General features: G+C 54.8%; 1 protein-coding gene across 2 annotated transcripts in view; it reads left to right on the plus strand.

The window, feature by feature from the left end:
- SEMA4B (semaphorin 4B) overlaps positions 1-26,996 on the plus strand; it is an 84,384-nt gene extending 57,388 nt beyond the window's left edge. For both annotated transcript variants that reach the window (XM_082838829.1, XM_082838828.1), the window contains 14 exons: positions 2,372-2,626; positions 16,767-16,930; positions 17,093-17,155; positions 18,744-18,842; positions 19,485-19,596; positions 19,878-19,991; positions 20,132-20,283; positions 21,169-21,350; positions 21,474-21,624; positions 22,686-22,896; positions 22,997-23,112; positions 23,336-23,502; positions 25,057-25,142; positions 25,414-26,996. In XM_082838829.1, the coding sequence (XP_082694955.1) occupies positions 2,518-2,626; positions 16,767-16,930; positions 17,093-17,155; positions 18,744-18,842; positions 19,485-19,596; positions 19,878-19,991; positions 20,132-20,283; positions 21,169-21,350; positions 21,474-21,624; positions 22,686-22,896; positions 22,997-23,112; positions 23,336-23,502; positions 25,057-25,142; positions 25,414-26,156 (2,469 nt within the window). In that variant the 5' untranslated portion in view covers positions 2,372-2,517 and the 3' untranslated portion in view covers positions 26,157-26,996. The remainder of the gene's footprint in view (positions 1-2,371; positions 2,627-16,766; positions 16,931-17,092; positions 17,156-18,743; positions 18,843-19,484; positions 19,597-19,877; positions 19,992-20,131; positions 20,284-21,168; positions 21,351-21,473; positions 21,625-22,685; positions 22,897-22,996; positions 23,113-23,335; positions 23,503-25,056; positions 25,143-25,413) is intronic.
- Positions 26,997-27,554: the final 558 nt, after the last annotated feature.

The raw sequence follows: 27,554 nt of genomic DNA on the forward strand, positions 1-27,554 counted from the left end.
GTTCCCTTCTCAGTCAACATTCTTGGGGGTGAGAAGGTGGGTAGGCAGTTCAGACAATAAAGAAAAACCACAACAAATAAATCATATAGTGTTTTAGATGATGAGCGCTTTGAAGAAACATCTCAGGGCAAGGGGAATATTGGGGGAAGTTCTGATTCTTCAAGGTTGTCTTTGAGGAAAGATTTGACAGAAACAAGGGACTCAGTCAGTTTCTGGGAAGAGTGCTCCAGGCAGAGAGAGTAGCCAGGGCAAAGGTCCTAATACAAGAGTGTTCATAAGTGTGCCTGGGGTAGAGTGAATGGGGGAAGAGCAGTGGATGATGCAATGGTGGTAGGGGTGAGGTAGCCTAGGGCCTTGCAGACCACTGTAAGGAACCACTGGAGGGTTTTGAGCAGAGGAGTGCCATGACTTGACTTTGGTTTTGAAAAACTCCCTCTGGCTGCAGAGTTGAGAAAAGATTGTAAGGGGCGCAAGGGTGGAAGAAAGGAGACCAGTTAGGCCGCCCTTGCAGCACCCAGGAGAGGGCAGTAACTGGGCCCCCAGGAGGTGGTAAGTGATCAGACTGTAGATTTGCTAGTGGACTGGATGTGAGGAGCAAGTGAGAAGAAAGGAATTAAGGTTTTCAACCTGAGCAATTTAAAGATGGACTTGCCATTAAATGAGATGGGAAAGGCTCACACAGATGGAGCATGTTTTGGGGAGGGAGAAGGGAGAGATCAGGAGCTTGGTTTGAGACCATGTTGAATTTAAGATACCTGTCAGAAAAGAGAGCCTGGTAGAAATGTTGAGGCCAGTTGGAGTTTAGGACAGAGGTCCTAGCTACAGACAGAAACATGGACATCACTGGCTAAAGATGGATTGACACCATTAATAGCGGCAAAGTGTCCCAGGCCTGGGCAACGCTGGAACTACAAGTAGCTGGTGCTGCCCACGTCCCATGTGGAATTCTGTGTCCAGGGCTGGGAGCCCCTGTAAAAGGGGTACTGCTGGCCTGGACCATAGCCATAGAAGGGTATTGGGATGGTGGATGTACAGAAATCATGGAAGCTTGCTGTGCATGAGGAGACCTGGGACCACGTGAGCACTGTGCCCACCCCCTGAGGGCCACCCTGTGGGTGGCCCTGGGAATAGGGTGAGAGCAAAAGGTGCCAACTCTGAGAAGGCTAATTTTGGCTGGGGGTGAAGAGCCATTGCGGCTAATTCCTGGAGGAACTGTCCCCACTGCCATGGAAATGACTGGCAGAGGTTTTCAAAGTCCTTTTGACTTGAACTACAGGAAGAATTACACTTTACTGTGATCCTGTGCACACTTAGGAAAAGTTGAAACAAGTTTCCTAAAGCTTATTTATCGATAATTTCTATGGTCATTGCACTTTTGTATCTTCCATTCTATTTCTTTTTTAATGCTGATAGGGATCCACTAAATTGACTTCAGGATCCACTAAGGGATCCAGTCTGCAGTTTGAAACCCCTGGTCTCAGCACAACTGAACTCCACCCCTGGGTATTCACACTGCAGGAGGATTGAGGGTGGGTGCCTCTGGAATTCCAGCCTTAGGGAGTACTTTCCCCTGCCAGGCTACGTGCAGGTTGTGGAGAAGGTCCACCTCCTTGGCAGTACTTTAAGTCCTATTATCCCACTTAAGCTAATCTTGCCCGGATCCCCCCATCCGAGGTTTGGCTTCGTGCGGACAGAATTCCAAGCGTGGATGACCCCGCAGGGTACCTAGATTAAGTGTTAAGCCTCTAGTGAACACTCAAGACCTAAGGTGGAATGACCCCTGCAGAAATTAGGTGCAGAAGCAACTAGCCCCGGAGTCTACCAGCTCGGCGGAGTTCATTTGGTTACGGACAGTGGGTGCCAGGAGCATTGCGGGGGGACGGGGAGGGCGGCAGGGATAAAGGGAGAAGACACGGGAGCGCAGTCTAGAGACCCAAACGTTTTCCCAGACGAACGCGCTGAGGGTCCTAGAGGAGCCGGAAGGGGCCGGGGCGGCTGTGGGAGGGTCTGAGAGGTGGGGGCGGGGAACTAGGGGTCTGCTTTCCTCCGTGCCCCCGCGCTCCCGCGGACTCGGCTGGTACTGATCCCCTGGCTTGGCCCCCTCCGGACGCGCACCAAGCTAGGTGCACCCAGCTGGCGCCCCTTGAGCCTCCAGCGCCCAGGAAGGAGGAAGGGGGAAGGGGTGGGTCGGGCACGAGCTGAGCAGGGAGAGGCTGGACTAACCGCCCAACTTCCTCCTTCAGCCCCTCCCTCCCGCACTCGCGGGCGAGCTTCGACCGAACGGAGCTAGTGGAAGACCGCGGTGCCGCTGGGGGCGGAGGGGCCAGGGTTCGCAGCAGCCCACGTGACCCCATTTCCCACCCGGTTCCAGCCCCCAGGTCCGGAGGCGGGGGCCCGGCTACCGACTCCCGGGCCGGACTTCGCGTTGGGGCCGCCGCCCGCGAGTCCTATAGAGCCACCTGAGCCGGAGCCCGGAGAACGCAGTCGCTCCTCGCTGTCCGAGTCCCGCGCGCCGCGATGGGCCGGGGGAGCCGGCCGCCGCCGCCTCTGCTGCTGCTGATGCTACTGCTACTGCTACCGCCGTCTCCGATTCGGGCTCTCGCCCCTCGGATCAGCCTGCCTCTGGGTGAGTACTGGGGCGACCCCGCGGGGGACGCGGGCTGGGGTCTGGGGGAGGGGAGCCGGCCGGAGAGGTGCCTCGCGCGGAGGTTGTGGTGACAAAGGAGGGAGGGAGGGAGGGGGTCTGTCGGAGGCTTGGGGTCCATTAGGACCCCTCCTCCTTTCAGAACGCTCCTGGGAAGGAGGGAGAGGAGAGGGGAGCTGTGGGGCCGCGGGCCCCTTTCTTCCATTCTTTTTAATGGACAGGGAGGGGATCTCTCGCCCGCTCTGTCGCCCCGGCTCGCCCCTTGGTAGGGCGCCCTTTCGGCCGTGGCGCCCCCCCTCGTTCCCCACCCCCGGTGCTGGCTGCCCGCTGGTCCGCCTGCCCATCTGCTTGTCTTTGATGCTGACCAGAGCCAGCCGCGGTGCCCCCACCCCCGCCCCCGAGGGCGGCGCGGGGTGGAGGGGGCCTTGGTTGCCGTCCCATAAACACTGGGGTCTGGTATTACAGCAAGTCGCAGCAGGACTCGGGAACCGCGGCGGGGCGGGTGCCCCATTCTCCCTCCGCCTCTTCATCCTGGTGGGCCAGCGCAGCCCGCCCCCACCGCGCAGGCTTGGTGGGATCCCCCCAGGGCCTGGGAGCGACCATACTAGGGATGGGGGCAGCTCTGGGCTCCGAGACTTCCAGGCCCTGGGAAGGACTGCTTCTCAGAGTCACCCTGGAGTACCATCCTCATTGGCCACGTCCCTCGCCTGGTGCTCACGTCTGCTTCTCTGGCCCCCTCCCTTCCAGCCCTCCACTCTCCCCTCTCCTTACCAACCCACCCCCCGCCCCGCCCCTGCCACTTTCATCTCGTTGCTTTTCCAAGTCTTTGAAATCAGAGGGATCTGGATTCCAGTCCCATTTCTGCTACTGGGCAAGTGAGCCCCTTTTCCCTGTGCCCCAGTTTCCTCATCTGTAAAATGGGTACTGTCATAGGTATTTTGCAAGGCTATCTTAGAGATTTCATGAAACCAGGTGTATTACTAGGCAACATATATAGATGCCCAATAATGTTTCTCCAAGCCCTTTAACTTGTTGGTTGTCACACTGAATGAATTCATTTCATTTACAAAAGGAAGGAGTAGCAGAATCAGTACTTAAATTAAGTCAGGGCCACTAGGGAAAACCCTACCTGAAATATTGCAGGATAATACTGAGAAGATGGCCTGGGTTCAAATCCTGCCTCAGCCACTAGGTAACCCTGTGACCTTGAGCAAGCTACTTAACCTCTCTGGGCCTTGATTTCCTCATCTGTAAAATAGGGATAATGATGGCACCCACCTCAAAGTTGTGAAGGTTAAATCATTTTCTGTTTGAAAAGTGCTTAGGGCAGGGCTTGATATGTAGAACCTGCTTAATAAGTGTTAACTATCATCATTGCTACGTGTTAAGCACAGGCTTCATTTTGGCATATCCTGCCCAGAGCTGGGGTTTGTTAGTTTGACCACAGCCCCTTGGGTGCTCCAGCTGGGTAAGTGAAGATAACAGGTGTATCCGGACCCAGGCCTGCTGCCTCGCTACTCTTTCTGTTGTGGCCACCACTCCCTTTGCCCTTAGACCCTCTCAGCTCTGCAAGAAGGCGAGGTGAGGGGGGAACAAAGGCTCTGATGGACTCTACTTCTGGCCCTGGGAAAGCTGGACTGGTTCACGGGGCCATGTCAACTGTAGCAGGTATTGTGTCCAACTCTGAAGCTGGCTGGGGACCACTCATAGTGTGAATGAAAGACAGAAGGGGGAGCTGTGCGGAGGAACTGAGAGGACCTGCTTCCTGAGAGCAGCTAGAACACTTGGTCATGACTACCCACTGCCCTGAAACCTGGCCCACTTCCACGTATTCAGCACCATGGCCTGGCCGTAGTACAGGCTACTGTCACACACTAGCACCCCTTGCACAGGTCAGGTGGTGCTATGGTCTGATGTCTGTGTACCCACAAAATTCATATGTTAAAATCCTAACCCCCCAAAAGACTAAGACACTCAGGCTCACCTGTGAGAACCCACAGATGCACACATTTTGTTTATGGCACAGAGGTGCCCAGTTGAGGGGTGGAGGGCCTGAAATGCAGTTTATACTCTGCTTTCCAAGCTGTGGAGCCTAGAGAAAAAGACCTTCCGCTCTCTTCTTGAGGCTAGGACTACCCAGAGGGGACTTCTTTTTCTAGTTCCACCAAAGCCCTGGCATCGTTTAGCAGCACCCCAGCCCCTGAACTCGTGAGCATGTATCCACACTTTGCTGAGCTGCACTGCGCTGCACCCAGAGTGCTCGCCTCCCTGGCCTCCCTCCAGGACCTTGATCCCCGCTGCCCCCATCCCATCTACATGCAGGTCCTCCCAGCCGGCTGGGAGCCCCAGAGGGGGATCCCCGGTGACTGAGCAGGCACACCCTCTGAGCATGGCCTGAGGCGGTTTCCTGCCTCATCCCTGGGGGCTCATCAGATGTTCCTGGCAGTGTGCCCATACTGGGCAAGCCCATGGTGACCATGGGATGCTGGGCTTGAAGCCCCAGGCCTCTCCCTCACAGAACAGGGAGAGAGGCATGGAACAGAGAACACATCCCGCTTCCTGCCACCTGCCCTCCTGTACTGAATTCCCACCCAGACTCTCCAGGGGCCCGGATGCCTAGGGAGAATGGCCTGTGTCTGTGGTTTAAAACAAAATCCTTGGAAGTAGAGCATCCAGTTTGCATCTGCGGTCCTTCGTGTGGAATCCTCATTACTGTTGATCAGCAGCAGATTCCTGGGGCCATGAGGAGGGGGTGCCCCACTTGTGGTCTCACCCAGTGGACAGGAGTGGGAGGAGGACTGGGGGCTCCAGGGTCAGCTAGGCAAGCAGTGGCCTTAAGAGGAGGTTTCTTGGCTCTGTGAAAGGGACGCTTCAAAGAAGCGTGTGGAATTTTGGTTCTGTTGAATCGGAGACTGTGCAGTGAGGACAGAGGCCTTGCAGTGGTCAGGAGCAGGAGAGACGCGGAGTGGAAGCAGTGGGCCTGGGCATGCCATGCCTTCCAGCCTGGCCGTACGGGCGGAAACCAGACAGCCTGCTGCTGTGCTCATGATAGTCATGTCGGATCCCCTTATTTGGGCAATTAAAAGGAGTTACTAATTACCCCCTGCCCCAGAAGTGCCTGGCTGGAAGACTCTGTACACAGTGTTTCCAAACTAGACTGGATATAAATCCCTGGGCCTGCAAACCGCAGTCAACAAAACCCCATTGAGCAGAGAGAAGAGCGCATTGGCCTGAATCAGCTGCTTGTCCTCTGACCTGGAGCGGGCACCCAGGGTCATGGCTGCCCTGAGAAGCCCCATGCAAGCCACTTTCGAAGTCTTTTCCTGGCTGGTTACCGGCCTCCCTCCTTGATGTGGCCTCAGCTTGACATGAGCATTTGTCTTCAGCTGTCCCGTGGGCTGGCATCTTCATGGCCCTTCAGCACAGAGCTGTAACCGTGGTGCTAACAGACGGCCCACCGCACAACCTGGGGCAAGTGCCCACCTCCTCCAAGCCCATTTTCACATTGGGAGTAATAGCAGGATCCATCTCTCAGGGTCCTGAGAGGATTACGTGAAATAATGTGTGTAAAGTGTTTGGCCCGGGTGCTACGTCCCCAGTAAAAGGTAGTGGCTACTCTTCTTTGTGGTGGAAATTCCCTGCCCGCCTTGCTGGGTGAGGTTATTTGCATCAATTGGGTAGATACTGGTGAGTGCTGGCTGTATACAGGCCCTCTGCTAGGTGCTAAGACCTTCTGGCCAGGGAATGAAGTGGTGCAGACCCCACCCCCTAACCTGGGGTAGGAGACCAAGCAAGTCGCCCGAGGGCTGACTGGAGGCCATCGTCAGGGGTCCTGCTTAATTTAGTCCACTTCTCAGGTGCTCCTGGTTCAGCTCTTTCAAAGTCCTCCTCTGCCCCGAGAACCTCCTCTGCCTGGGGCTGGACCGCACCTCTGCCTCCTCCGTGTCCCTGGTTGCCTCCACTCTGCCCTCTTCATAACCCACATGTAGCTGGGTGTTGAAATGCCTGTGTGCCAGCCCAGCAAAGCTCCGAGCTTGCACAACTTTTGGGGCATAGCTGGATACACCTGCACGTTCCTCTCCTAGACAGGGGAGACAGGATGGCACGGGGCCTGGAGAAAAAGCTGGACTCAGGTCATGTCCGTCACGCCTTCCTTTGTCCCCTTTCTTAGGGCCTGTGGCCCCACTCCCCCATCCATGGGTGCTCAGGATCGGAGGCCTCTGATGTGGTCCTCCGTGTGGGTCGAGGGGGAAGAGGAGTGAGAGTATGTGAGACTCTCATGGTCTGGGCTGGCCTGACCTCAGGAGCTCCTGCTGCTGCTTTTTCCTAGCCAGCACCCCCGCCCCTCCCCCTGCCTCTCCTCTTCCTCGCATTCTGACCTCCCTGTCCTGGCAGTGCTCCCCTGAGTCCAGGATGGAAAGTAGAGCCCTGTGCGGTCCCCCTGGTCACTCTTCAGCCACCCACCACTCTTGTGTGACCGTCTCCACTATGGGGCAGGAACCAGCCCTTAGGTGGCACAGCTGGCGTCCTTATGTTTGTGTTCCACCATCCAGCACCTAGAAGAAGGTAGAAGGTAAGGTAGCAGGTATAGGGCTACTGTGGGCACCAGGCTTTTAGTATATTATTTCCACTTACATGGTAGATGGAATTATCCCCATTTTACAGTTAAGGTAGCTGAGGTTCAGAGAAGAGAAGTATCTTGTCCACGTCACACAGTTCTGCCTTGCAACCCTGCGACCTGACCTGTTCTCCGTGGGACTTGTTTGGTCTGCACTCATGGGTCCATCTGAGAAGCCCATCCTGACAGCTTAGTGGAGTTCAGAGAGGTGGGGGGCCTGAGGTGAGGGGGTTTCAGTGGGGATAATAGACAGTAGACAGAAACCTCTCATTTTATCTTCAATTCTTTTTTAAATTTTATTTATTTATTTATTTTTGGTTGTGTTGGGTCTTCATTGCTGTGCGCAGGCTTTCTCTAGTTGCAGTGAGCGGGCACTACTCTTTCGTTGTGGTGCGCGGGTTTCTCATTGCGGTGGCTTCTCTTGTTGCAGAGCATGGGCTCTAGGGGTGCGGGCTTCAGTAGTTGTGGCACGTGGGCTTAGCAGTTGTGGCTCATGGGCTTAGTTGCTCTGCGGCATGTGGGATCTTCCCAGACCAGGGCTCAAACCCGTGTCCCCTGCATTGGCAGGTGGATTCCCAACCACTGCACCACCAGGGAAGCCCCATATCTTTAATTCTAAAGAGGGGCCAAGTGAACTGACTTGCTGCCTCCCTCTTAGCCTCCCCTTGCCCATCCTCTGAGAGAGGTGTTAACTGGAAGAGGGAAGAAAACCACCCGGGAAGGAGCACCCAATGTGTGCTGGGTGCTGGCCTGGGGTATGGAGGTGCTATTGTTTCATCTCGTACAGATGAGGGACCCGAGGCTCTGAGAAGAGAACTCATATTGTCAGGGCCGTGCAGCTAGAAGTTTCGGGGCAAAGCCTTAGACCACAAGCTCTCTGCCTCAAGAATCACATTCTTTCCATGAGAACATCTGGCTCCTGCTTCACCTGTGAAATGTACAAAAGCAGTGAAATGGCCCAGCTCAGCCTTTGAATAATTGATAGGTTATGTATTTCCATCTGGTAAAGAAATCTATTGAGGTCACTCCTTGGATGGGACAAGGGATCCAGCTAAGGCCCTGATGGCACAGCCATAGTCGGAAATAGGGCAGACCCGGCAGACTTGGCCAGGAGCGCGGTGCACCAGAGACTGGGGCAGACAGACGTTTGCAAACAGGGGAGCAACAGGCCAGAGCCAGCATGGAGATATATTTTGTTTGGCATCCAAGTGTTTTAGAAAAATTTTAATTAGTCACCAATATTTAAAACTCAGGAAATTTTCTATAAAAATCCAGGTTTCCAGTTCTTCTGAAGACCTGATGAGGCTTAGCCCTCATTGCATTGAGTAGCAATGGTCTGCGAGGAAGCAGCAGCTACCCCTTCAGAGGGGCTCCTGCCTGTAGGAGGCTCCACCCCCACCTGCCCTTGTCCCCTTCCCTGTACAAGTGGGCTTCCGAGGTGGTCAGGGGCTGGGGGTTTACTCAGAGCAAGGATGAGGAGTGGGGGTGGGGTGGGCGGCATGGGTAGGACCAATCCTAATTGTTGGTGGCCCCCTAACCCTGGAAGCTTGGCATTTCCACATGCTGTGTTTATTTGGTCTTCCCAGCAACCCTGCGAGGGCTCCCTCCCAGAAATGGCAGGTATCTTGTCTAACTGGTCAGTGATAATACTCAGGACTCACACACAGACCTTGTGACTCTCCTTTCCGGTCCCTGTGGCCTCTCCCGTCTCCCTGCAGCTCTTTCAGCTGTCACACTTCCATCTAGACCCTGGGATTCCGGGACTGAGCTCTGGGGAGGAGACAGGGCAGGGGCCATGCTTCTCAGACACACTCTCGCGATCGTGAGGCTTCAGGACCTCTGGACTGCCCCCTTTGAATCTGGTGTCAGTCCCTGGACCAGAGCACCCTGAATTGGGACTTGGGACACTCTTAGTCATTCATTCAATCAACAAATGTTTATTGAACAACTCCTTGGAACTCCCCTGGCCAGATGATACAAATATGGGCTGCAAATAATAAGACAGTTTTGATCCTCAAGGACCAAAACTTGGTGAGGGAGACAGGCATCTGAGGCCCATCATTGTCAAATAATGTGGCCAGTGCACTGCGAGAGGTGTGAGCAGGAAACGATGGGTGCACAGGGAAGGGGCTCTCGCCCAGCTGGGGATTCAGGAAGGCCTCCTGGAGGAGGTGATACCGAGCTGAGTCTCAAAGGATGAGTAGGAGTTAGTCAAAAGGAAGAGCATTCTGGGCAGGGAGACTGCCTGGGCAAAGACTGGCGAGGAGAAATAGGACCTTGAGTCAAAGTTCACTCCTTTAAAATGGGAGGGGGATGTGGCAAGGGCTGGCGAGTTAGGGGCTGGGACATAGGGACAGGGGACCGTGACAGTCCCCAGAGAGCCCTCTGACCTCAGTGTAGCACCTGGGCTGGGGGCAGGGGCCAGATGGGAGGCTGCTGCAGTGGCTCGGGTGAGAGAGGGCAGTGGCCTGGTTCAGGCCCGAGGTAGTGGGGATGGTGAGGGGAATAGATTTGGACAGTATTGAGGAGGGAGTCTTGGCAGGTTTTGAGCATGGATTAGATGTCCGCGGTGAGGGAGAGGGAGATAGAAAGTGCGACTCACAGGTTTCCAGCCCGCTGAGCTGTGCCACCCAAAGATGCAAGATCCCAAGCCGAGGAGTGGTCTGGAAGGGGGCAGTGGAGGCGGTGCCCGTGGAGGGCCTCCTGCATAGTGGGGTCTGGCATACTGGAGGACGACCTGCATATGGAGGATGAAGAGATTTGGGGGTTGCCAGCATCCAGGACATTGAAGCGATGGGCATGGATGTGTGGCCCGAGGGCCAAGGGCCGACCCCAGTGAACAAGAACATTCAAGAGCGAGGCCTGGAGAGGCTGAAGGTGATTAATAATACAGACTCTGGAGCCGGTGACCCAGGTTCAAATCCCAGCTCCACCGCTCTTCCTAACTGGGTAACTGAGGGCAAGTCATTTCACGTGTGCCTCGGTTCTCTCGCCCGAAAAAAGCAGATGGTAATTCCTACCTGACAACCTGGCCAGAAGTACGTGCACCAGCCCAGTTAAAGTGCTGAGTAAGTGCTACAGCGCATCAGCTCCTGGAGGGATGGAGGCCTGGGGGGAGTGTGAAGGAGACATCAGGCGACCCTTGAGACCAGTGTGGCAGACCCCCAGAGGAGAGGGGACCCCCGCCAGGCCGTGCCCCTCGGCGTCTGGGGTTTGGCAGCGAGGCGATGCCTGGGCCCTGGCGAGTATGGGCCTGGTTCAGGCCTGATCCCCAGGCAGGGAGTGAGTGGGAGGTAAGGGACGGAGATGGCGCTGGGTGGCTCTTCTCCTCAGGAGTTTGGCTGAAAAGGGAGGAGGGAGGCACACACATTTCTAGGATAGATATCGAGGGAAAATAAAATTCTTTGAGAGGCAGAGGTTGATGACACAGGATTCAGTTTCTGAGGAGATGGAGGATGGGAAGTTGAGGTTGTTTATGCCTGATGGCCCCAGTTTCCTTAGAAAAGGGGGGCCTCTGAGAGGAGGAAGATGGGGGTAGAGGCTTCAGGAGAGAGGGGATGGCCAGCCCCGGGGCAGAGGGCCGGAGGAGTTGACCTTAGTCCTTGGTGGGCGGGTGGGGGTCAGGCTTCCAAGGTGATGGCGGCTCATGACAGGTCCTGGGTTAAGACTCTGTTGTCCAGATGGACACAAGGGGAGTGTCTGTGAGGGGTGGGGGCCACCGGGTGATTCTGGCAGGAGCACTTGGCCAGCTCACCTGGGGTGGTAGCAGCAGCCAGCTGGGAAGCGGGCTTTCCCGAGCATGCATGCCCCAGGAACACAGGACATTTCTAGGCTGGGTTCCCTTGATTTCTTGCCTCTTTCTTGGTTACCTCAGTCCATGGGGAGCACTTGTGGCACACAGTCCCCTTCCCCTATCAAGAGTGACCCTTGCCTGGCTGGGGTCTCTACCCTGGCATTGGCCTGTTGACAGCAGTTTGGCGTGCCGCTTCCAGCCCGTCTGGCCGCCCTGCCCTGACACTGGGTGGTGGGGAAGGAGGACGCGCAAACAGGTCGGCGGCATCCAGGTGGATGGCTGCCTTGCCCTAGTTTGCTGCTGAGTCAGCGCTTCTGTCCTGGAGGTGGTGCTTCTGCTGGCGCAAGTGGGTCCAAGGGTCCTGTGTGACTCCCTGGGGAAGAGGTGCCCCAACAGAGCCTTGGGAGGCTCTCAGGGATTTGTCCAGGGCCCAGACCCCTCTCTGGGGACCTTGTGATTCAAGCCGAGGGGCAGCTAGCTGCCCACCATGCCCCACCCCCATTCCCACTGGGGGCACCTTCCAGGCCCTGACTCCGCAGGGAAGCTGGTGTCTTCTGGCCTAGTCCTGCTGGGGCCTGTGGGCGGCGGACTGTTAAGGCCAGGTCAGCGTCAGCTGTGGTGCCCCCAGAGCCACAGTGGAGGGAAAGGTGGGGCGGGGCTCTGAGTCACGGCCCTGCTGCAGCGCCTGGTTGGCAGGGTGGGGACCGCCCGGGGCGGGGATGGTGCTGAGCCCTGTTTGCATCTCACCCCAGAGAGCTCCACTTCCGGCTGAGTCACAGGCCAGGGGAGAATCTCTAGATGAGGCTGGGGGCTGAGTTGTTCCCGCATCACTTCCTGCTGAGAGCCCAGGCCCTGAGGGTGTGGGAGTGGGGCTCTGCAGGTAGCTCTGACCCTCTCCGAGGGTGAGGGTGAGGGCGGGCAAGGCCCAGGGTGGAGAGGGCTCAAGGCCTTGAGGTGCGACAGCCCCAGGCCTGCCGCCATCCTGCCTTCTTGGAGCCCTGGAGAAGCCACTGGCTCAGGCCTGCCCAGGCTAGATGGGACGGCTTCATCCCACCTGGGAGAACTGGCCAGGGCTTCAGGCAGCCCGGCTTTCTCTGCACTGGACTAGCCTGCTGAGTAGAGGGTGTGGAGGATGTCTGAGCAGCACAGGTAGCCCAGGAGACCACACAAGACACTCTCTTTCCACACAGAGAGCAGGGTGGACACTAAGACTGACCCCGAGGTGGGCCAGCACTCACGGAGCTGAGTGCACAAACACCTCCTTTTAGTCGCCTCTGCAGATAGTACCCCAGAGCGAACACACAAGCATGGACAAGCCCTGTGGTAGGGTGTACACGCACACAAACACACACATGGGCAAGCTGAGGCAGGAACCCCACTCAGAACACCGCCAAGCAGGGACCACCTCTCATACACCACATGGGCCCATGACACCGGCCCGTGTCTGAGCTGTTGCTCTCTGCTTGGCCGTGAGCCCCTCATGTGACCAGACGCAGGCCTAGGTTAGAATGGCCCAGGACGAGTTTGTTAGCCATGAGGAACAGGGAGGCCCAGCTCTTCAAAGCAACCCTGTTTCTCTGGCAGCTCTCGCTGGGCTGGATTTTCCTGCAGGGCTTTTTGGTTTTGTTTTTGATCCACTCAAGTGTTGATCGTGTGCCAGATACTGTGCCAACACTGGGATAACGTGTGCGAAGTTGTTTTGAGTAAAGCTCCCAGTAAATGTGGGTTATTATGATGTATGTTATTATTTACATATATAATCTCATTTCTTTTTGTAACAATCCTATGAGGCGAGGTGGTATTATCCTCATTTTACAGATAAGGAAATTGAGGCTCCAAGATGTTAAGTGGCTTGTCCTGGTAGCAAACGGGCAGTAAGTGACAGAGGCAGGATTTGAACCCAGGTCTCTGTGCTTCTAATCTCTGTCGCACTGAGACTCCCAGGTGGTAAGCCATCCCCACTGACCGGCCTGGTGAAGTCCACAGGGCAAGAGGGATTGTGGAGGGCCAGGCCTTCAGGACACCATGGCTTTGAGTCTGAGAGACTCAGGGCAGAGGGGTGAAGAGGCAGCATCCCCAGGATGGGAGTGCGTGGTGTGAGGGGCCCCTCGCCCGTTCCTCCCAGGCGTTTTCTGTCCCCTGGCCGTTTCATTGACTGGACTCCCAGTGTGACAGGAGGAGGTGTGGGGGCCTCTTGAGCAGCTGGCTTCTTCGGAGGGCTGGGCTGGACCAGGGCTGGGCAGCTGGCGCCCTGGCTGGCCCTCCAACCTGGCTGTGCTCTGTCTGCATGACCCTTGGCAAGTCTCCCCACCCCCCCCAGGCCTGAGTGAGTCTGAGCTGCCACCTGGACTGAAGCTTATCTCTGACCTTTGGCATTTCTGTATCTGGACAGATTCCAAGAGCAGCCTCCTGCCCAGACTTACGGGACCCGCCTGGGTAGAAATGCCCCTCCTCTGTAGGCAGATAAGCATGGGCATATGTGAGCCAGCCTTGCTGTCAGGAGCCTGGAGGGCTGCAAAAGATGAGGAGGGACTGCGGTAGCCATTTGCCCTGGTCTAACTGACTCCTTGTGAGCCTGCTGGGGGTTTTATTTTCATTATCCCCATAATGCATATGAGAAAACTACAGTTCGGTGAGATGACGTCCACACTGCTCTACAAAGGACCTACCTACACGGTGCTTCTCAAAGTGTTCTCCTTGGGCCTCCAACTTCAGAATCCCCAGGGAGCTCATAAAATCGCATGTTCTCAGGCTCCATCCCAAGCCAGCAGCGTCAGAGTCTCCAGGGGCAGGTCGTGGATCTAGAGTTTAGATCTTCCAGGTGCTTTTGCTGCATCTTGCAGTTTGCAGACCAGGAGTCCAGGGAGGAGACCTCCTGAGCCGGCCTTTGTGTACGTTGCTTAATGACTCTGAGCTTCAGTTTCTTCATTTGTAACCTGGAGATAGCAGCAGTTCCTACCTCACAGGATCATCGTGGGCACCCAGGGAGTTAATATCTGCAACATGTTTACCCAACACCTTCCTGTGGTGGCCAACGGGAGGGGTCTCTTTTAGGGGGGGCGGTTCTTCCCGGACCAGAATGCAAAATGGTCAGGTTGCTCGTTCCAGAAGGCTGACCAGCTCATCAGCACAAAGTACAAGCAATGTAACTGGGCCCCAATTACGTGTTGGGAAACTTTCTGGTTGGGAAAAGTAGGGGGTTAGTGCTGGAAACTTTCCTTGGGCCTCCCAGTATATAGAGCGCTGATAGGAAGTGGTGAGGAGTTGGGAATTTGAGGCTAAAGACCTGGAGTCTAGTGTGATTCTGGACTTAAGTGTTCAAAGAGAGGCCTTAACTTCTCCAGACCACAGCTGCCCTATGTGGTTTCAGTAACAGAGTTCAGGTTCCGGACATTAGGCTGGACTTTGCCCTGTGAACTCCCAGTGCAGTCCCTGTTTCGGCTCTGGTTCTAGAGTGACAAGCCACCTAGCTTCAGGTTCCCTGTAGGTTCCTGCACTGGTACCTTGTGATACTACCCTCCCTCATCAGGAAGGGAACAGCCTTGGAAACTCCGTCATTCCTGTTTGCTGGTAGGATGTCCCAGTATATGTGCTAGGAAGTCCTACCGAAGGGCTTCCTTCACCATTAGCAACCAGGTAAAAAGCTTGGCTTCTCCAGAAAGGCTGGTATGTGTTCTTCCTCTTGAATAATGAGGACAAGGTAACCTGATTTCCGTTTTCTCTTTGACCACTGGGAGGCTCAGCACTAAATGTGGAGCCCATCTCTGGTAGCTATGTGAGGACCTTATGACCTGCTTATGTGAAATCTGTCCTTCGTTTCTGGATTAGATGTTTTCTTCAGATGTGTTTTTTCCTCCACTCCTGATTTTAGTGTTTATATTTTACTACCTTCTTTTCTTTGTGTTTCCTTGCCCTTTGTGGAACCAGGCTGGGGGTATGTAAAAACACTCACCATGTAAACACACAGAAAGCTGTCTTCTCAGCTGCTTTGTTGGCATGTTGCATTTTTTGCTTCCTCAGCTTCGTGAAGCTGTTTGTCTGCGTGGTTGCAATCCACTGGTCAGTTAGGAGATGCCTGGGGTTGGGTAGGGTGGCTGCTTTTTGCTTGTTTTTCTTTTCTTATCAGCTGCTTTGAATTTTTAAAATAATTTCTCTCCAAATCCATTAGTCACCAAAAGCACAGATAGTATCGTGGTGGATAGATGTGTGTGTTTATTTTTGTCTTCTTCTTCCTTTTCTTCTAATTTATTTCTTTAGCATTGCACAAGTATAACCTGTAGAATCCAAAAATGATAACAAGTGCAAAGCGAAAAAAAATTACCTACAATTCCACCAGGGATACCACTTTCCAGCATTTTGTGATTCACCCTTCTGGATTTTTCTCTATGTTTATATTTTTCCCACAAACAAATAGACTCTAACTATGCGTACTCTTTTATAACCTTTATTTTCATTTAATGAAAGATACTTGAAATTTATATCAAAGATAGATGCACATAATTTTTTTTTTTAAGCACAGAAGGACTTATTGTGAAAAGCAGTAACTGCCTCAGTCTTCCCCAGCCCCAGGCCTGGGTAAAAGGGGCAATTTTAATCATTTAGACTTCTTGTTATACAGTGGTTTCCTCCACTTAAGTAAAATGCTTATCCCACGATTTCTTGGCTTATCTGATTTACTGACTTGCTGCTGAGAAAAATAAAGCTTTCCATCAGTTCCATCACCCTTCCCCACTTCCTCCAAACATTTTCTGCCACTGTATTTGGTTACCTTTTTAATTTAAAATAAGATACTTAAGGACTTCCCTGGTGGTCCAGTGGTTGAGACTCCCATCTTCCACTGCAGGGGGCGCAGGTTCGATCCCTGGTCAGGGAACTAAGATCCCACATGCGGCGGGCGGGGGGGTGGTGGTGGAAAAATAAAATAAAATATTATACTTAAGCCTCAGTGTCTTGTTCCACTAACCACGGACAGTCTCTTGTGGCCCTCATTGCTCTCAGAGGAAGATATGGAGACTCGACTTTTTCCTTGACTCCCCTGGCCCCCAGCATCACAATGCCTGTCTGTTGTACATTCAATGTAACATTTACATTCTGTTTAATAATCATAAATCTTCCATGAGCACGAGGCAGTATAGTTGAAGACCAGCGCCCCATGTTTGCATTCCTCTGTAAATCAGCCCACAGGAGTGGGCTGTACTTACAAGTCCTTCTCTTTGGGTCTAACACCACTCAAAGGAGAATGTTAAATATACTTTCCTTTCTTATATTCCGTCAGGTGCTCAAAATCCATCACTTCATATTTTAGTTCGCTTCATATTTTGACCATGCTTTTTTACATAACTCTGTTTGCTTGTTGGTCTGGAGTTTCTAATACAATAGCATTTTACCAGCTGCGTAGTATTCCAGCAAAGGAAGTATTTGGGTTTATTTTCACCCAGTCCCCTGTGGTTGGACATTTAGGTTGTTTCAATTTTTCATTAACGTGAATGGTGCTATAATTGATGTTCTTTTACGTTCATCATTGTGCCTTTGTCTCGTACATAATGTTTGAGGGTTCGGGAATGCTGCTCCCCTTAAATCCGATCGCCTTGTCCCCAGCCCCATGCCACCCACTGCTTTGCTGATCTACCTTCAATCAGATCGGCGCATTCTAGAGGTTGGTATGGGAGGGGGGGCCCCCAGGTAATGTCCATCGATCGTCCTCTCTCCAGGCTCTGAAAAGCGGTCACTGCTCAGATTTGAAGTGGATCACATCTCCAACTATACAGCCCTCCTGCTGAGCAGGGATGGCAGGACTCTATACGTGGGTGCTCGAGAGGCCCTCTTTGCACTCAACAGCAGCGTCAGCTTCCTGCCAGGCGGGGGGTACCAGGAGGTGAGATGATGCCCGGGGATGGCTAGCCTGGGTGGAGGATGCCAGTGGGGAAGATGGAACTTCTGGGTCCGAGGATGATGCAAACGGGAAAGGGGGAAGGAAAAGAGGGGCATATCCTTCGTTCCCGCTTGCACACTTACCTTCCCCTTTGTAATTCCCCAGCTGCTGTGGAGCGCAGATGCAGAGAGGAAACAGCAGTGCAGCTTCAAGGGCAAGGACCCACAGGTGAGCTAGCACCTGGAGGTGACCTGGGCTAGGAGGGACGGAGGGTGGTAGATCTGGGCCCGGGATGGAGGCAGGAGGTGGGAGCAGATGCAGCGAGCTGTGGTAGAAAGGGCATAGGCTTCTGAGATGGCCAGACCTGGGTTTGAGTCTCAGCTTACACTTACTGTGTCTGTGACATTGGACAAGTAAGTAGATTTGCCTCTCTGAGCCTTGGTAAAATGGGGATAATGATGCCTGTCTCACTGGACTTACCGTGAGGATTCAATGAGCTAATAGGTATAAGGCACCTGGCACATAATAAGTGCCAAATAAACATCAGCTTCCAGCATGAGCAGTGATTGGGTGGGGGTGGGAGTCTGTCCTTCTGAGGGTGGTGCCTAATGTAGCAGGTCTGACATAATCCTGGCTTGGTTTTGGCCAGACCACTGGGTAGGAGCCAGGCCAGCCTGGGGTTCTCTGGGAGGACTCCCCACCATTCCCAGAGGCCTTCCGGGTCCTGAGTGCAGCAGATGGCAGTTAAGGTGAAGGCAGAAGAGCACCGGACTTGGGGTCAACACACAGGTTCAAGTCCAGACCACCCCTGATTTCTTTTATTCAGCAGAAATGTATTAAGTACTTACTCTGTGCCCAGGTGCTTTTAGACACTGGTTATTATATCATTGTGAAAAAGAAGGTCAGGTTTAAGAGGTGGTCAGGTTACACTTCATTTAAAAAGTGATATTTGAGCCGAGATTACTTGGCTCAAATGAGGTGAGGGAGTTGACATGGGGGAGGAACAGGACTGTAGATTTCACTCTGAGTGAGGTATGTGGGGAACCACTGGCTGGCTGAGCAGGGCAGTGACATGGTCTGGCGTGCGTTTGCCAAAGGTCACTCTGGCCGCGGCGGTGGAGAGCGGCCTCGTTGGGGTGAGGACAGAGGGAGGGAGACCAGTGAGGGGCAAGAGGCGATGGTGCCCGGACCAGGGTTGGACCAAGAAAGGGAGTGAGGAACGGTCGGATCCCGGAAGTATTTTGAAGATGGGGCCACCAGGATTTCCTGATGGAAGGACCGGGGTGGCGGGTATCAGAGAGTCGAAGCTGGCCATGAGGCTCGGGGCCTGAGGAGCTGAGAAGGCGGAGTAGCCATCAGTGCAAGGGGGCAGGTCCCGGAGGAGAGAGTTTTGTGGGGAACAATCAGAAGCTCAGCAGACACACTGTTAGAGCTGTTAGACACGCTCGCGGAGGCGATCCGCAAGTCTGGGGCCCAGGATTCAGGGCTGCGTGTTTCCTCCTGCTCTGGGCGTAGCTGCCTCACCAGGTGGGGCCGAGACAGCTCAAAAGGGAGGGATTCTGTGCCTTCACCCCAAACTGAAGAGAAGTTTCCCAATCACGGAACTACGTGAGGCCCAAGGTCCCCTCCTGTGCACACGCTCCGTGGTCCTCCATCTGCTTTGCCCCACGAGGCTACTGGAGTCTCGTTTACTCCAGGATTTGAGTACTGGGGAGCAGAGGCCTCACCCCCAGGGCTGGCCTTGCGTCCCGTGTGGAGGGCTCGGCGGTGCCCCCTGGTGGCTTACTTGGGCCTGACATCCTCCTCCCTCCTCCAGCGGGACTGTCAAAACTACATCAAGATCCTCCTGCCACTCAACAGCAGCCACCTGTTCACCTGTGGCACCGCGGCCTTCAGCCCCGTGTGCACCTACGTTGTGAGTGCCCCTCCTCACCCCGGGCTCGCCTGCGGCTGGCCTGGGAACTGCCTGTCTTTGTGCCTCACGGAGCTGGTCTCTAGCACTGACCCCTGCTAAAGGGCAGGGCCCCGGGGTAGGCTTCTTGACAGCAGTGGGCCCCGAGAGCCCTGAGGCCCAGCCCCAGCCCTGATGGCCAGGTTGCCCTGCAGGGGGCGGCGGGGGGTGGGATTCCCCAGGCACAAAAGTGCTGGCTGACCCACAGTCACGCCCTCTTGCTTCCTCCAGCTCTTTCCCCTGCTCTCACTCAGTTCCCGCCAGGCCACCTTGTCCACCCTCCTCAACACACGCATACCCTTTACGCACACCTTCGTAAAGGGTGGCATTTTGAGGCTTTGGAGCAACCAGCTTTGGAGTCAGACATACCTGAGTTTAAATCGTCGCTGCCCTTCCCTGGCTCACATTGCGTTTCTAAGCCTCCTCTCCTCTCTGTTACGTGGGGCAACAGTGCCCACCACGTCAGGTCCTGGTGAGACGGTGCTGGGACCGTGCCCGGGGTGCCCGTCAGACCCCTCCCTTCTCTCCAGCACACCTCCCTGTTCTCCCGCCGAGCCCGCTCACTCCCTGGCGTGCCCCTGAGCTCTCCCATCTGCTCCCCTGCAGAACATGGAGAACTTTACTCTGGCACAGGACGTGGTGGGGAACATCCTCCTGGAAGATGGCAAGGGCCGTTGTCCCTTTGACCCCAATTTCAAGTCCACGGCCCTGGTGGTGGGTGAGTGTTGGGGGTCAGGGGGGCAGGATGGGCTCATTGAGGCTCCATGTGAGGGCGGGCAGGGGAGCAGGGTGGGCCCCAGGTCTGAGCTGGTGGGTCCATGCCACACCGATTCCCAGCGGGTGCGGCGACCCTGGGCTGCCCTCGGGTTGGCTTTTCTTAGTTCCTACTCCCTCCTCTGTCCTCCTCAAACAAGAAGGGCAGCACTCGTGTCACTCTGGGCCTTGAGCGGGAAGGGGCTGTGCTGAGGGCTCATTCCCATGGGTATGTCCTCTTGGCAGATGGCGAGCTGTACACTGGAACAGTCAGCAGCTTCCAGGGGAATGACCCAGCCATCTCACGGAGCCAAAGCCTCCGCCCCACCAAGACTGAGAGCTCCCTCAACTGGCTACAAGGTGAAGTCCTCTCGCCCCACCCAGTGGGCTGTCACGGGGCCTCAGGGAGGGGGCCCTGTCCACCCAGCAGGGCCTGAGAACAGAGTCTCGCCTGTCTGGGATCCCTGGGCTGACTCTGTGCTCCCCACTGGCCCCCACAGACCCAGCGTTTGTGGCCTCAGCCTACATTCCCGAGAGCCTGGGCAGCCTGCAAGGGGACGATGACAAGATCTACTTCTTCTTCAGCGAGACTGGTCAGGAGTTTGAGTTCTTTGAGAACACCATCGTGTCCCGCATTGCCCGTGTCTGCAAGGTGAGCAGGCCGGGTCATCCCAGAGACCCCGAAGGCTCCTCGGGTATAGAACCAGAAGGCCCCGCACCTGTGGCCTTCTCCTGTCCTCCAGGAGGAACGGCTTGGCTACTGGCTTTTCTGTCTCTCCTTTTCAGTTAAAATGTCTCTTTTTTTCCTTATTTATTTTAAAAAACATGAAAATGTAGAAAAGTACACACGAAAATCACTTACAAGATAAGAGGCACCGTGGTATCGTGATTAAGAGCATAGACTCTAGAGCCAGGCTGCCTGGGTTCAAACCCTGCAGGCCGTGTGATCTTGGGCAGTTTCCTTACTGAGAAATCAGTTCGTGTCCTTCTCTGTTCAGTGGAAATCATAACAAAACTCCCTCAGGGTTGTTAACGATCTGTGTAGGGCTTTTAGAGATGTGGTGAGCAACCACTTGTTGTCGACTATTGGTGTTATAATCCCACCATCCTACCACAAGAAGTTAGAGTGTTCCTTGCTATTTTTTTTTGGCACGTGTGTAAATACATACATATTTATATTATTTAAAACCATGTACAAACAAGAGTTACACTGTAATGTGATTCTTCAGCTCCCCTTTTTGCTCAGTGGTGAATCGTGACATCTTTCCACGTTTGTAGATAGACTCCCCTTCGTCCTTTTCCCTGGTGTCCCACAGTAAGGAAAGCGCTGTCATTTACTTAGCTAGCCTCCCGGTGAGGGGACCTGACGGCTGCCACCTCAAGTCTTCTTGATGTGAAATGGACTCAGGCCTGGCTTTGGGTCTGTCTGGCTCTTCCTGGCGTCTGTCTCAGCCACCGTTGGGGAGGGGGCAGCGAGGAGCACCAAGTGTCCCACCCCTGCTCGTGCCTAAGCCCTGGCCCTCTCTCCCTCTCCCAGGGTGATGAGGGGGGCGAGCGGGTCCTGCAGCAGCGCTGGACGTCCTTCCTGAAGGCCCAGCTGCTGTGCTTGCGGCCTGACGATGGCTTCCCGTTCAACGTACTGCAAGACGTCTTCACGCTGAGCCCCAGCCCCCAGGAATGGGGTGACACCCTCTTCTACGGGGTCTTCACATCCCAGTGGTAGGGCCCCCAGGGCCTAGCTGGGAACGGGGTTGGGGGGATGAGTTAGGGCCGGGATTGGGCCCCGCTGGCCTCATCATGAGCCCCAGGGCTGCTGGGCTAATCTGGCCACTTCCTTGGTAGGCACAGGGGGACCACAGAAGGCTCTGCCATCTGTGTCTTCACCATGAAGGACGTGCAGAGGGCCTTCAATGGCCTCTACAAGGAGGTGAACCGCGAGACGCAGCAGTGGTACACCGTGACCCACCTGGTGCCTTCGCCCCGGCCCGGCGCGGTGAGTGCTGCCCCTGTGCTGGGAGGATGGGTCCCCAACTGTGCTGGGATCACTTGCTTTCTCTGAGTTTGTTTTCTCACCTTGAAAGTGGGGACGAAGCCCAGGCCTGCTTGTCTTTCTGAGTTAGATGTGACCATGAATGTCGGGGTGGCTTCAAACCTGCTTTAGGCCAGGCAGGGGTGTCCCCCATCAGGACACTGACTGCACGTGCCTCTCCCCAACTCTGCCATGAGCTCCTTATTTATTTATTGAGTGACAGGCCATGGGGAAATAGTCCTTTCTTCTTTCCTTCCAGCCTCATGGGCTCCCCACAAAGCAGACCTTGAGACAAGGATGTGAGTGCCAGCAGTTTTTAGGGCAGGTAATCCCAGGAAGAAGCAGGAGGGGACAGGATTGTGGGAGGAGGGGGCGGAGCTAAGAAAGTGTGTGTCACTGAGCTGCTACTGCTGTGGGCACCTGGAGCTCGTTCCCTGGGGCCCTGGGAGGCTGCGTGGAGCACATCTCAGCATTGTCCCACTGGGGTGTTTGTCACCAACTCCTGTGCAGTTGAGGGTCACTCCAGGGTATTAATTCCTGGGGCTTTTACAGAGAATGACCTGGGGCAGAGAGAATCAGGAAGTGCCCCTGGCAATATGGGAAACTAATTGCAGGCACCCTCATGCCCCTATACTAGGAAGCCTTGGTCAGCCAGGGCGTCCTGAGAGAGCACTGCCAAAAGGATGCTACAGGAGCAGGAAGTGTGGTCATGCTTCTTGAGGCTTGCGGAAGGGGGTGGGGGAAGGGTGGGCAGGAAGGAGAGATGGTTGGTGGGCAGAGAGGGGGAGACCCTGGCAGCTGGGGCCCTTGGGCACCCCACACCCTGGGCTTTGCCCTTAGGCCTGTAGATCAGTGCGCTGGCTTCGCAGAACTGGAGTGCTGTGCTGTGGCTTCCAAGGGCGGGGCAGGTACCCCTGCTGTTCACTGGGGAGATAGGGCCGGCAGTCCCAGTGGGATTTGCAGGACCCACATCCTGCTTGCTGCCCTGAGTGCCACTCGCCTCAAGCCACCGCCTTCTCCTTCAGTGCATCACCAACAGCACCCGGGAAAGGAAGATCAGCTCGTCCCTGCAGCTCCCCGACCGTGTGCTAAACTTCCTCAAGGACCACTTCCTGATGGATGGGCAGGTCCGCAGCCGCCTGTTACTCCTGCAGCCCCAGGCCCGCTACCAGCGTGTGGCTGTCCACCGCGTCCCTGGCCTGCAGCGCACCTACGACGTCCTCTTCCTAGGCACTAGTGAGTGCCCACAGCAGTGCAGGCTCAGAGTCAACGGGGCTAGCTTTTGGGACATGGGCCTCAGGCTCTGCGCAGGGCCTGAGTGCTGTCCATGTTGCAGGTGACGGCTGGCTGCACAAGGCGGTGAGCGTGGGCCCTGGGGTGCATATCATCGAGGAGCTCCAGATCTTCTCATCAGGACAGCCCGTGCAGAACCTGCTCCTGGATGCCGACAGGGTGAGCAGAGGAGGAGTCCGGGCAGCGTGCTTGGGGTGCCCGACCCCTGCCCCAGCCAGATGGAGAGATCCAGGCTTCTGGCATAAGCTCTCAGAATGTGGGGGCCCGGGAGCATGAGAGGAGGCCCCCTGTGGGTGGCTTTTGTGTGCACTTGAGCTGGGTGCAGCTCTGGGTGGTGGCCCTGGCTGCCTGTGCCTGCTTCTCATCCCCCGTGCCTGTTCAGGGACTGCTGTATGGTGCCTCACACTCGGGTGTGGTCCAGGTGCCCGTGGCCAACTGCAGCCTGTACCAGAGCTGCGGGGACTGCCTCCTGGCCCGGGACCCCTACTGCGCTTGGAGCGGCTCCAGCTGCAAGCACGTCAGCCTTTACCGGCCTGCGATGGCCTCCAGGTGAGAGCTCCTGAAGGCCCCACCCACTTGTCCAACCCTATGCACTAGGCCTCCGAGTGCCTTCCCTAGGCCCTCTGTGGAATCACCACACAGCCTCATTTGTGTCCACTGTCTGGGAATAATTATTAATCAGCTCCCCTTCTGACTCTCATCAAGTGTTGTAGTTCAAACGATAAATTATGTTTGCCTTACCCATCTGTAAAGCAGAGGCAAGATTTGGTAAAGTATGAAATATCAGAGCTATGAAAAGCTTTGCAGGAGAATGTCGATTGGCACGTGAATGTAGTTAAGGAACAAAAAAATAAGGGCTACATAACAGTCCGTTAACAAACCCATTAAGGGAATTCCCTGGCGGTCCAGTAGTTAGGACTCTGCGCTTCCACTGCAGTGGTCACAGGTTTGATCCCTGATTGGGGAACTCAGGTCCTGCAAGTGGTGCGGCCAAAAACCAACCAACCCATTAAAAACTGTTTTCAAAATCACTTATTTAGATTTAAAATTTTCATACAGAAAAAAATAGAGATAAATAAAATTAAAACTACCCTAATCCTACCACCTATATAGACTTACAGTGAGATTTTAATATATATCCCCCCAGATGTTTCTACATATGTGTAAAATAAACAAAAATACACATATTTTAAGTAAATATGGGATCTGTCCTATTTGTAGTGTACATACTTCACTCAAGGGGATACCTGGTTCCAGTTTTATATTTCAAAACACCATGTACACTTTGTTATAAAGCAGAAACTAACACACCATTGTAAAGCAATTATACCCCAATAAAGATGTTAAAAAAAAAAAAAAAAAACACCATGTATGCGTATACATATGTACACCTGAAGGCACACTCAAAAAAATGCTGCCTGCCATTCTCACTGGATGGTTGATTGTGACTTTTATAATGTTTTTAGCCTTTGTGCTTTTTTTCCAGTTTTCTAAAAACAAATCAATGCATGTGCATTGCTTTAAAAGAGACAGGTATATACATACAGATAGAGCTGTCCTTCCAGACTTTTTCTAAGAGCTCAACTCAACTGCTTTTGTAATTCAGGGAAGTATTACAGTACCTTTTTTTTTTTTTTTAAATATTTATTTACTTGGCTGCACCGGGTCTCAGTTGCAGTACACAGGATCTTTCGTTGCGGCACAGGGGCTTTTCTCTAGTTGTGGCACACAGGCTCTAGAGCACGTGGGCTTAGTTGCCGCACGGCTGTGGAATCTTAGTTTCCCGACAGGGATCGAACTCACATCCCCTGTGTTGGAAAGTGGATTCTTTACCACTGGCCCACCAGGGAAGTCCCTACAGTAACTTTTAACTGAAGTAAATACTGTGTAGACAGAGGAGATGCCGGCACAAACCCTGCAGGGTGGGGAATCCACCCAGGGAAGCTGCCTGCCTTTCACCCCCGCTTTGGGCCTGGTGGTCCCTGAGCCCTTCCCCAGGCCCACATCTGCAGGGCTGCGTGAGGGCATGTGCTGCACGGAGGGTGGGCAGATGCGATCTTGTGGGGGTTCCTGGCCCATCCCAGACTCTTCTTTGGTCCTCAGGCCATGGATCCAGGACATCGAGGGGGCCAATGCCAGGGAACTCTGCAACACTTCCTCGTCCAAGGCCCGGACTTTTGTACCAAGAGGTAAGGTGCCCCGTCAGGGTGGAGGAGATGTGGGGGGTCTAGTCTGCCTAGAAGGCTCCTGCAGCCACTGCTGTGTGATAATGCCTTTCCTCACTTCCTCACCCCTTTGGCCCTGCAAGCAGGACCCTGGCAAGTGAGACCCCCAGTCCCCGAAGTCCCCAGAGTTGCTGTTACAGCAGGAGGACCATAGCGCAGAGGGAGGTGGGTGAGCCTGGGGCTACCGTGGACATCAGCCCCCCTTTACCCGGGACTGTGCCTCTTTTGCCTGCAGGTGAGAAGCATTGTGAGCCAGTCCAGTTCCAGCCCCACACAGTGAACACCTTGGCCTGCCCCCTGCTCTCCAACTTGGCAACCCGGCTCTGGCTGCACAACGGGGTCCCCATTAATGCCTCGGCCTCCTGCCGCGTGCTGTCCACCGGGGACCTGCTGCTGGTGGGCAGGCAGCAGGAGCTGGGGGAGTTCCAGTGCTGGTCACTGGAGGAGGGCTTCCGGCAGCTGGAGGCCAGCTACTGCCCAAAGGTGGTGGAGGACGCAGTGGCAGACCGAGCAGACCAGAGTGGCAGCGTGCCCGTCATCATCAGCACGTCTCGGGTGAGCGCGCCGGCCGGGGGCAGGGCCAGCTGGGGTGCAGACAAGTCCTACTGGACCGAGTTCCTAGTGATGTGCGCACTGTTCGTGTTCGCCATGGTGCTCTTCATTTTATTCTTCCTCTACCGGCACCGGGGCGGCATGAAAGTCTTCCTGAAGCAGGGGGAGTGTGCCAGCGTACACCCCAAGACGCGCCCAGGGGTACTGCCACCTGAGACCCGGCCACTCAATGGCGTGGGCCCCCCTAATACCCCACTCGACCACCGAGGCTACCAGGCTCTGTCGGACAGCTCCCCAGGGCCCCGGGTCTTCACAGAGTCAGAGAAGAGGCCGCTCAGTATCCAGGACAGCTTCGTGGAGGTGTCCCCGGTGTGTCCCCGGCCCCGGGTCCGCCTGGGCTCTGAAATCCGGGACTCTGTGGTGTGAGAGCAAACTTCTAGAGGCAGCCTCCCTCTAGGGGCCAGGAGTGCTCAGAGAGGGTCGGCTGGACCCCTGCTCCTCGTGGAACACAGCCGCGGTGCCCAGCCCTCGGGAGCGATGGAGCCAGCTTGCCTGGTGTCAAGCAACAAGGCCCCTCCACCCCAGATGGCCACAGCCCCACAGGGCCTGGCTGAAGATCGGGGCCTGCCCGGGTGGGCAGAACAGTGCTCCTTATGAAACTGAGCCCTTTGTTTCAAAACAGTTGAAAATGTGAAACAAGAGAAAACAGTGAGAGAACACAGAATGCCATGCACACGGCCGGCCCAGTCTCCAGACTGGGAGGGCTCATCCAAAGTGGTTGTTGGAGACAGAGTTGGACATGCCACACCAACTGGCCTCTTCCACCTTCCGCCTTATCTTACTGCCACAGGCTGCCCCTTCTCACGGCAGAGCCAGGGGCCAGCTCGGGCTCCAGTGGGTCCAGCCTCGCCAGCTGGCCAAGTTGTTGCAGCCATCATCCTGTCACCTCAGGGACTGGAGGGCCACACTGGCACCAGAGCCCTCACGACGCCCTGGGCTCAGACCCACCTCCTGGACCTTTCCGGCCTGTATCAGGCTGCGGCCACATGAGAGACAGAGGGCAGCGTGAGCCCAGGAGAGAGTATATGACAATGTACACCTTCCCTCGGAATTCCAGGAAGACTGTTGCCTGCCTTCCTCCATCCCAGCCTGCAAACCTGTGTCCCTTTTCCCCACACCTGCCCTGGCCTCCTCTTCAAAACCAGTCCCCAGTTCACCCCTACACCTTGCAGCCTCCACTCTAAGGGATGTTGATACTGCCCAGCACAGGGGCCCTGAGTTTATGTGGGTTTTGTATTCTTTTTAATAAAATGCACTTTACTTTTTTTTTTTTTTTAATAAAATCTAAAGAATTGAAATTGAATCATGCCCCTTCCAAAAAGCAAAGGACTGTTGCTTTTTGAGGCTGGTATAGTTCTTTGAGTTCTGGGAGGTTCTAGGCCTCCTCTTTCAGGTGCTAGTGGGCCAGACCCAGCCCAGCCTGGCCAACCACACCTCCCAGCAGAGCCAGGTTCTTAAAGTGGGGAGTTCAACCAACACACTGATGGGTGGGGGAGGGGATTTGTTCACTTTACTTCAGTCCCTTTACTTTGCATCCCCAGTTCAGTTCAGGGATGGGGCACAGGGGACAAGGTCTTGAGTTTTCTTGTTTTAACTTGAAAAGAATTTTTATCTTTAAAATGATCATACAGTAAAACTAACTTTTTTCTTTTAGTACACAGTTCTGCAAGTTTTAACACATGTATAAATTCATGTAACCACCACCACAAATCAGGATACAGAAGAGTTCCACCCCTTATGTTACCCTTCATACTCACACCCTCA

This window comes from Leucopleurus acutus (assembly GCF_964270905.1).
Source record: "Leucopleurus acutus genome assembly, chromosome: 1".
In the NCBI taxonomy this organism is placed as follows: Eukaryota; Metazoa; Chordata; class Mammalia; order Artiodactyla; family Delphinidae; genus Leucopleurus; species Leucopleurus acutus.